The sequence below is a fragment of the Mus caroli genome, chromosome 17, assembly GCF_900094665.2.
Source record: "Mus caroli chromosome 17, CAROLI_EIJ_v1.1, whole genome shotgun sequence".
In the NCBI taxonomy this organism is placed as follows: domain Eukaryota; kingdom Metazoa; phylum Chordata; class Mammalia; order Rodentia; family Muridae; genus Mus; species Mus caroli.
Window position 1 is genome coordinate 53,457,113 of NC_034586.1, and position 9,719 is coordinate 53,466,831.

Below are 9,719 nucleotides of genomic sequence, written 5' to 3' on the forward strand. Positions count from 1 at the left end.
CAGTCTGCATGTGGTCATGCACATATAGCTGCCCACAGAAGCCAAAAGAAGGTGTTAGGTCCCTGGGAGCTGGAGTAGTCGGTGGCTGTGGGTCCCTAAGCCTCGTGACTAAGAAGCCAACTCACACAGCGCACGCGCAAAGGGTAGGAAGAGCTCTTAGCTGCTGAGCTGCCACTCCAGCCCCAAACCTTTTAAAAATTACATTTGAGCCGGGCGGTGGTGGCCCACGCCTTTAATCCCAGCACTCGGGAGGCAGAGGCAGGCGGATTTCTGAGTTCGAGGCCAGCNTGGTCTACAAAGTGAGTTCCAGGACAGCCAGAGCTACACAGAGAAACCCTGTCTCGAAAAACCACACACAAAAAAATAATAATAATAAATAAATAAATATCCTGATAGTGGCTGTCACGGTGGTTGCTGGTGTTCAGTCTTATACAAATTATTATTTAAAAGCGCAAGCACAGCAGAGAGAAATACAAGAGGAGCACCAGGAAATGTCATGCTGAGCACAAGTTCCGTGCTCCTGGACATGAGAAGCTGAAAGGAAAGCCTCCTGCTGAGTCTTGGAACCTCTGACGGGAAAACGCCTTAGGAATTCAAGGAGGGTTTACACAACAAAGGAAAACAGGAATAAGTCAAAGCTCCCGGTGAATGTAGGTCTTGGCACTGGACAGTCTCCATCCAGGAGGCAGCAGGACTCGGCAGCATCCACCGTGGACGCGAGTCACACGGTTGTGGAATCTCTGTCTGTGGCTCAGCCAGGAGAGATTACTGCAGTGTGTGGAAGTTGCCTGGCTTGTATTGGAGAGCTGAGATGATGGAGGTGCGGGCGCAGTGGGCTACCTGCTGAGGAACACTGCACAGGGGGCACGGAGCCAGCCCAAGGGAGAGAGAGCTTCACAAGGCGGAGTGGACCTCCAGAGAGCCACCCGAGCCCTTTCTCATCAGAGTAAGGAGTTTTCCTTTCTGGGTTTTGGCCTTTTTTGGTTCAGCATTTCCTCACTACACTCCCTTTTCTCCCTTTTGGAATGGTCATGTATGTTTTGTGTCATTGTGTGCTGAACGTATGTGATCCGAGTTTTGATTTTATGGTTAAGAGACTGCTTTGAGTCTTAGAAAAGAGACTTTGGACTTTGAAAGTGTTGAGACTGAAATAGACGGTGTACTGCCTTATAGACAATTCTGCTAGGCTCCTCCCAACAGCTACCTAATATACAATGTGTTTCTTAGACCCCTAGAAATGAAGCCCCGGCATGGAGTTCTTTGTTCTTTCACCTTAAGCCTAAGGAAAAATGACCACTGAGTGACCCATCCAGGTGCCTTCCCCATTCTTTAAGGGACCAAGAATGTTTGCCAAAGATAGCCTGCAACCATTCCATGAGAGATGAGCTGTAATTCACCATCCCCATTCTTACGATGTTTACTCAGCTTCCCCATTCTTTGTGGTCTTATTCTCCCCTCACTTTACGGTTTATTCTTTAAAAACCCTCGACTGCAACTGCTGGGGGTCGATCTCCTCTGCCCCTGTGCAGGATATGAGCTCGGCCTCAGCATGCTGATTCCCGAATAAACGTCATGCGATATTGCATCAAGAATGGTTTCTCTTGAATTATTGGGGCGTCGGATCATCCCGGGACTTGAGCGAGGGTCTCCCCAAAACGGGGGTCTTTCACTAGCAACAGCTGATGTCAGCAGCAGCAGCCATTACTACCTGCTCTTCTCCTCCACCTCGTCGTCCTCCTCCTCCTCCTCTCTCCCTTCTCATTCTCTCTTCCTCTCTGTCCTCATGTGTTCCTGGCCAGCCTCTTTCTCTCTCTGCACCTCTCTGTCCCTACTTTCTCTGTATTGAGCCCTTTTCCAGGTCCTGCTTGCCTTTGTCCCCACACCCACCCCACCCACCCCCAGTAAACTTCCCTTAAATCAGGTCTGTATCATGGTGTGATTTCTCAGACAGACCTTGGCATGGGCCTGCCAGGTACCCCCTCCCCAATGCCACGTTTTATTTCATAACAATGTGGACCATGCATCCCACCATGTTCCTCTCCATCATGATAATGGACTAAATCTGTTAAACTGTAAGCCAGCCTCAATTAAGAATTTCTTTTATATAAAAAATTTTAATAATTATCTATAAAATTTATTTATATAAAAATTATATATATAATTTTCTCTTATAAGTTGCCTTGGTCATGATGTTGCCTCACAACCATAGAATAGTAACTAAAACAGTGTCTTCTGTAGCTCAGGCTGGACCCTGGCTCACTGTGTTGCCAAGGCTGGCCTTGAACTCCTGGCCCTCCTACCTCCTACCTCCTGAGAAAGAATGGCAGACGTGTACTGTCACACCTAGTGCTAGGAGTGGAACCCGGGATCTTGTGCTTGTAGACCACCACTCTGACCACCGGGGCCCAGCCCAACTTCCTTTCTTTTTTGTTCACTTTCTGAGACAGTGACTCAAGCTAGCTTGGAACTCAGGCCCATCCTGCCTCAGCTCCCTGTATGCTGGGACGCCAGGTCTCCCATACCAAGCTCTGCAGAACATGGCTTCTGAATGACTGAGTGGGAGGGGAGCTGCTCACCTTGATCAGAGACTTGGCTGCCTTTCGACACAGTTCATAGTACTGACTGAATGTCATCGTGTCCCACTTTTTGCCGTTCTTTGAGGCTAGGGCCGGATAAGCGCTGAATCGCTCAGCAGATTCCTGGAACAGCTCAGGGATGGTCATCGGGGTCTCATGGCCTGGACCATGTTTGGACAGCCTCAGGAGCACTTCTCCATCACAGTGGGTGCTCCACAGCCTGGGAACAGCTGTAAGAGTCATGGGTAAGTATTGCTTCTGTAATGGAACGGGGTGGGTGGGGGAACCCTGTATACCCTGGGCCAATGCTCTATAGCTTAGCCACAGCCTCAGCCTTCCTGGGTATTTTCAAAATGTTTTGATATTTATTGCTTTATTGCCTGAGTGTGTCTGTGCACTGTGCACTTGCAGTGCCCACTGAGACCAGAAGAAGGCATAGCAAGAGTTCCTTACCACTGCATGGCATCTCCAGCCCCACCTGGAGATTTCCATTCAAATGCAGGTAGGGGCTGGAGTGCTCAGAGGGCAGAAGGACTCACCACAGGCTGCTGAGCTGAGCTCAGGCCTCGGAAAGCACACAGGGGAAGGGGAACCAGTTCTTGAAAGTTGCCCTCTGACCTCTACATGTCCCACCCTTAAAAACAAAGAAATACATGTAATTTTTTTTTTTTTAAAGAGGAGGCAGGCATGGTAGCAGCTGTTTGTCAGCTCAGTGCTCAGGAATCCCAAAGTTTTGGGACTGGGGCAAGGAGCAGGTTCAGTCCGTCAGTCCTTGCTGTGCAGGCGTGAGAACCCGAGTTCAGATCCTGCGCACACGGGTTAAAAAAATCCAGGAGTGGGAAGGCCTGCATGCACTATCTCAAATAAATAGGAGTGATTCAGGAAGACTGCCAACATTGCTTCTTGGCCTCCACATGCATGTGGGCACACACGCGCGCACACACACACACACATACACAAAATGGAGTTTGAGGTCATCCTTAGTTACATCATGAGTTCAAGACTAGCCTGGGCTAAATGAGACATCATCTCATAAAGGGAGATCGAAACAACAAACAGAAACTGAGAAAAACGATTATCAGACAACAGCAACACGGGACATCAGTGCACTGTGGTAAATACCTTCTAAACCTAGGTGGTTCTCAACCTTCCTAATACTGCGACCCTTTAATAGAGTTGCTCACACCATGGGCACCCCCAACCATAAATTTATTTCTGTTGCTAATTCACAGCTTTAATTCTACTACTGTTACGAATTGTCTGTGACATGTGGGATATCTGATATGTGATCCCTGTGAAAGAGTCATGGCAACCCACAAAGGGGTTGCAACCCACTGACTGAGAACGGCTTGCTCTAAACTGCCTGGAGAAGTTCGTTGACTGTGGTATTGGGGAGAGGGCTCAGGGAGTGGTTCTGTTTTGTTAGTTCTCACATGAGTGGGCTTTTAAAGCAAAGCTGCATTCCACGTGCTAAGACTTCTTTTCTTATTGTTCCAGCAATTGGGTTCCGATCTCAAAGTCCACCCCCGGGACAGACTCCCTGCAGCACAGCAGCAGCAGCAGCCGCAGAGCAGGTGTTCAAGTGCCCCAGACCGTGAGGGACACCTCTCATTCGAATCTCCATGCTCGAAGGCTCATATTTTCCTAGATGAGCCTGGGTGTGTTTTCTTTGACTGGAACAGGACGTCTGAGGCTGGGAGGTTTTTTAACAACAGATCATCTCACAAGCCTTGAGGGCTAGGAAATGAACCTGCCTCTAGCAGGGACCTCGGACTAAACTGAAACATGTGGTCTATGCAGACACACATGCAAGCTAAGCACCCACACACATTAAAAAAAAAAAAAAACCCAATAATCAATTTTTAAAACTCAGTTATGGACTATTTCATTGTTGCAGGAGGTTTTAAGCATGATGCTGTCTCTGTCTTGTAGTTACAGTGACTGCTCTCATGCAGGACTACAGTGAAAAAGAGCAGCAGGGGCAGAAAGAATTTCAGAATGTACAGTGTGAAAAGAGAACGAGCACTCGGGAACTCTATGTGGCAGTTTACAGTGAAGGTTGGTGCTGGAGGACTGGCTTTGACTGATAAGATTACCGATCAGCACGGCAGAGAGAGGTCTGCGCTGGAAACCTGGGGAAGACACCCCCCCCCCCCCCCCCCGAGCAAAGCCCCACCCGGCTAAGCTTCCAGCTCCAGAGGGTGCATCCGGCTTCTGGGGCTTCAGAGAGATGCTGAGGCCAGGCTGTACAGTGGGGTTATCCTGTGTGTTTGACAAAAGCTAGAATCCTCAGAGAGGAGCCAGCCTCAACGGAGAAAATAACCTCCGTAAGATCTAACTGCAAGCCTGTGGGCCATTTTCTTAATTAGTGATTGATGTGGGAGGGCTGGTGGGAGGGCCCAGCCCACCGTGGGCGTGGCCATCCCCGGGCTGCTAGCCCTGGGTTCTATAAGAAAGCAGGCTTTCCTGACTTCTGGCTGGTCTGAATGAGAATTGCTCTCACAGGCTCATATATTTGAATACTTGGTTCCTAGTTCTGGTGCCGTTGCAGGGTGGTTAGATGCAACCTTGCTGCAGAAAGCAGGGGGTGGGGGGCAGGCTTTAGGATTAAAAAGTCCCATAATATTTGTGCTTTGCTCTCTGCTTCTTGCCTGTGGTCCCAGACCTGAGCTTTAAGCTTCCAGTTCCTGCCACTGTGGCTGCCGCTTGCTTGTCATGTCTCTCAACATTGTGGACTCTGAACTGAAAGCCAAATTAAGCCTGTCCCTTAAATTGCATTTGGTCATGGTGTCTTATCATACCACAGGAAGTAACCAACTCACCAAGGATGGGAAGGGGACAGAAGGGAGACCTCATCTGCAGCACAGACATTAACCTTGAGAGTCTTGAGACGGGGGTGGGGGTGGGGGCTACAAATGGTGTGTGTGTGTGTGTACATGTATGTTGGATAGAACTTTTCTCTGAGATGAAAATAACTCCATCACGCAGAGAACACTCATAAGCTTAGAAAGTAAACAATTCAGAACCGTCAGGAGGTTCTTGAAAAGCGACTAGATTCACCAGCCCCTCTCTCTGGGTGCTGGTTGGTTTTTGTCAAGTTGATACAAACCTAGGGTGAGAAAATGCTCCCATCAGATTGGCATGTCTGTGATGCTCTTTATAGACTGAACATTGACATGGGAGGGCTCAGCCAATTGGGTGTGGTGCCATCTCTAGGCAGGTGGGTCCTGCATGGTAGAAAGCCAGTTGAACAAGCTGTGGGGAGTGAGTCAGGGAGCAGAGCCCTCCATGGCCTCTGCATGAGTTCCTGCCCTGATTCTCCTGGATGATGGACTGTAAGCTGTAAGATTAAATAAACTGTTTCCTCCCCCCAAGTAGCTTTTGGTTATGGTGTTTATCACAGCAATAGAAACCCTGATTAAGACACTCCCCAAGTACATATAAGCTGTCAGGACTGCTGAGACACACTCTCAGAGATGCAAAGATGCCTGCAATGGGCGCTGTCCAGCTTGTTGACCTCCCAGCAGTGATGTGCAGTGAGCATCAGGTTCCCAGCTTTCTGAGCTGTCACTCAGGCCTTGGTGATGCAGCTGTCTGTGAGTCATTTCTGCTCCAGTACATGACCCCTCACGCATATGCCTGTCAGTGACCCCAGTAAAGCTCAGGGCACCACGTTGGACGTTGTTGGTGTCCACGCTTTGGTCTGCTGTGTTTCCCCTACCTCAGGGGAGTGGACATGTGTGCTGCATCTCACCGGGACAAGTCTTTCTTGTCACACAGTAAGAGTGGATAGGTATTTGTTCAGGTTTTCCCAGGAAAAGTGCCACACAACCAACAGCATGAGCACATATCTGTATCTGTGTATGTATGTCTGTGTGAATGAGTGTGTGTATGTGTGCATCTGTGTGTATGAGTGTATGTGTATCCCCACTGAGCCACCTCTTTAGCCCCATAAAATCTTTTGAAAACAGTATTTGTGTGGTTAGCTTTGTCAAATGACACTATTTAGAATTAATGACCTGAAAGAGTCTCAGTGAGGAGCCGTGTAGAGGGCCGGTGTGTGTGCCTGAGTGTTGGGGTGTGTGCATGCTCTCTGTTCATAGATGTGACTGGCTGCCCCAAGCTCCTGCTTTGACTCCCTGCCACAGTGGATAGTGACATGGAATGGGGAGTTGGAAAACCCTTCCCCATAAGTCACTTTTGTCAAGGTGTTTTACCACAACACCAGAAACTAGGTAATATGCAAAAGTGCTTCCCAGACAGCAAATGACCTGTGCTGTACCTCTTGACCCCAAGTTGTCACCTGTGACCTAAGTGATTGGACCCCAAACTGCTGATCACGCGCTACATCATGCCCAATAACCAGAAAGAACGGGACAGCCCTGGAGGTCAGGCATGTTCAAGCAGAGATGGCTGAGTGGCCCATTGGGAGGAACCCTCTCTGGCCGTCACTAACCTGAGGTGGTGTCTGTGCCTCTCTCAAGGTCTTCCGCCTTCTTCTCTTGAGTCATTGGTGGTCCAGCCTTTGCAGATTCACAAGAAGTATTTGTCACAGTGCTGCGGGGCCCACAGATGATAAACCAATGAAGGAAACAGAGACGTTTTGGCAAGAACAGCAGAGGGGCCAACTTCCAATCCACTGGTGATGTCTGCCTAGACCTTGGGATTGCTTAGTCATGCCTGATGACTGGAAAGATGGTTTATGTATCAGAGAATAATGCATTTCTAAGTTAGAGGGTGTTCACTGGTGAGGTTCTAACAGAGTTATCTGCCCTCCCTCCTCTCCCCCTCTGCTCCTTCTATCCCTCTGCACTCTTCCTCTTTTCAAGATTATTGGTCCAGCCAGTCAGCTCACCATTGAAGGCACTCACTGTCAATCCTGCCGATCGCTAGGATCCACACGGGAGGGGAGAACTGACCACCCCAAGCTGTCTTATGACCACCCACAGAGGCACAAAATACACAACAATAATAAAGTAATTTTTAAAAATCTGTAGCTACGCCCAGGGTACGTGCTGTCACCACAGATCTCTGGAGGGCTGTGATCACAGAGTCGAAGCTCTCAAAACGTAACATTAAAACATTTTAATATTCCACAAAGAAGGTTGGAAACAAGCTGGATGAGGTGGTTGGTGTGTGCCTCTAGTCCAGCACTAGAGAGGAAGAGGCAGCTGGGTCACTGAGTTTAAGGTCAGCTGGAGCTACAAACAGAGTTCCAGGTAAGCCAGGGCAACACGGTGAGACCCTATCACAAAACAAAACAAAACAAAACAAAACAAAACAAAACAAAACAAAACTTAAGGGCTTGGAAGATGGCTCCATTAGTAAGGGCATGCACAGCACAAGAACCCGCCTTTGAATCACCAGCACTTTTAAAATTCCCAAGTGTGCTGGTGTGCATCTGTATCCCCAGCTCTGGAGAGACGGAGACAGGGGGATTGCTGGAGCTCATGGACAGCCATCTGACCCAGTCAGCAAACTCCTGGTTCTGTGGGAGATAGTGCCTCACAGGGAGCAGCCCCAGTTGGCCACAGATACACAAAATGGACTTCAGACATCCCTTGCGTGAGGCAGACATGGTGGGACCCTACAGACACCCAAAACAATGCACATTGCCGCAGTGCCACGGGGTCTCTGTCTGTTGTTTGACACTGAGTACGGCAGGTGCTGGTGCTGCAGGTGGGCTTGTCCACGTTCAGCTTTTACCGGGTTCAGCTACAGGTTCTAGAGCCTAAGTCCTCACCTTTAGTGCAGGAGTAGAGGGAGCCTAAGGCAGTCTTGCCTTCATAGGGAAAAACTAAAATCTGGCCTTCCCTAAATGTGGGCTCCATTCTGTCACGGTCACTTGCCCCACGCAGAGATCCTCACAGGAACCTTACCAACTTTCGCAAGGTGGCCAGGTGTCACAGATGGAGACATCTGGTCAGCAAGGTAGTTCTCCTTCCACAGAGTTGGTCAGTGGTGGGTGGTCCCAGAAGCCCGTGTGTGTGTGTGTGTGTGTGTGTGTGTGTGTGTGTGTGTTAGTGTGTGTTGTCCCCTTCTTGCTCTGGTCACCCCTCAGTCTAGCCAGGGTGATGGTGGTAGATGGGTTCCCACCCAACACAACTCCATAATTCAGGCTTCTGGAACCTTCTGCTCAGGACACCCCTTATGACATCACTGGCCGTCCTCCCCTGCACCCAGCCTCAGGAGAAAAGTACTTCCTGGGAAAGGGGATTGTAAGCTTCCTTCACCCATCATTCACGAATTCATTCATTCCCTCATTCATTCATTCAGTCATTCATTCATACATCCTTCAGACACTCACCAGTGTACTTACTCATCTATTCATTCATTCATTCATCCATTCATTCAGATATCTGTATGTGCTTGAACAGTTTTTACAGCTCCAGTGTTGAGCACTGTGCATTACATTCGATAGAAATAGAAATGAAACCAGACAGGGCCATTCAAGAACCTATGGGGAGTCTCAAAACCAAAAAACTACCATCAAGGGTCTGGCACTGTAGCCCAGTGGGTAGTGCTCAAATAGCATGTGCAAGGTCTGGGATTCCAAGCATCATATGAATGGCATGGCACATGCCTGTCAAACCAACACTGGGGACGGTGGAGGCAGGAGGACCAAAAATTCAAGGTCATCCTTGGCTACACAGGGAGTTAAAATGTAGCCCAGGCTTTATGCACATGCATTCACACTGTGAAACTATCATCACCATCCAGTTCTAGAGCCTTCGGTCTCCCCAGTCTGAAGCTCTGCCCCAATTCAGTGCTCACTCCCATCCCCTCCCAGGTCTGCACCACCCACTTCCTGTCTCTGTGACTTGCTCTGGAGCCTGCAAGTGCGACCCTGGGGTATGTGCCCTCGTCTGACATATTTCACTGGACAGGGTCATCATCATTCCTCCATGTTGGCATGGGCATCTTTTCAGGATGTCCTCTCAGCCTGGAGTGTCCACACCCTTTCTCCCTCCTCTGTCAGTGACCATGAGCTAAGAAGCATGGCTACTGTGTGGATATGACTGTGTGACAGACCTGAGTCTCTTATTTCAATGGTTTCTGGTGTATGGAAGGGGACCTTGGGTCATGTTGCCATTGTGGCCCTGGCTTACGGAACACAGTGATGTCACAACAACTGCCTTGAAA

At 49.1% G+C, this 9,719-nt stretch overlaps 1 protein-coding gene across 4 annotated transcripts in view; it reads right to left on the minus strand.

The window, feature by feature from the left end:
* Acsbg2 (acyl-CoA synthetase bubblegum family member 2) overlaps positions 1-8,709 on the minus strand; it is a 32,338-nt gene extending 23,629 nt beyond the window's left edge. For 2 of the 4 annotated variants that reach the window (XM_021150078.1, XM_021150074.1), the window contains exons 1-3: positions 8,456-8,709; positions 7,033-7,263; positions 2,577-2,806 (exon numbers count right to left, since the gene is read on the minus strand). In XM_021150078.1, the coding sequence (XP_021005737.1) occupies positions 2,577-2,806; positions 7,033-7,087 (285 nt within the window). In that variant the 5' untranslated portion in view covers positions 7,088-7,263; positions 8,456-8,709. Of the gene's footprint in view, positions 1-2,576; positions 2,807-7,032; positions 7,264-8,319; positions 8,426-8,455 lie in introns of those variants that run through there. The other 2 variants (XM_021150075.1, XM_021150077.1) reach the window with 2 other exon arrangements.
* Between the last annotated feature and the right edge of the window lie 1,010 nt (positions 8,710-9,719).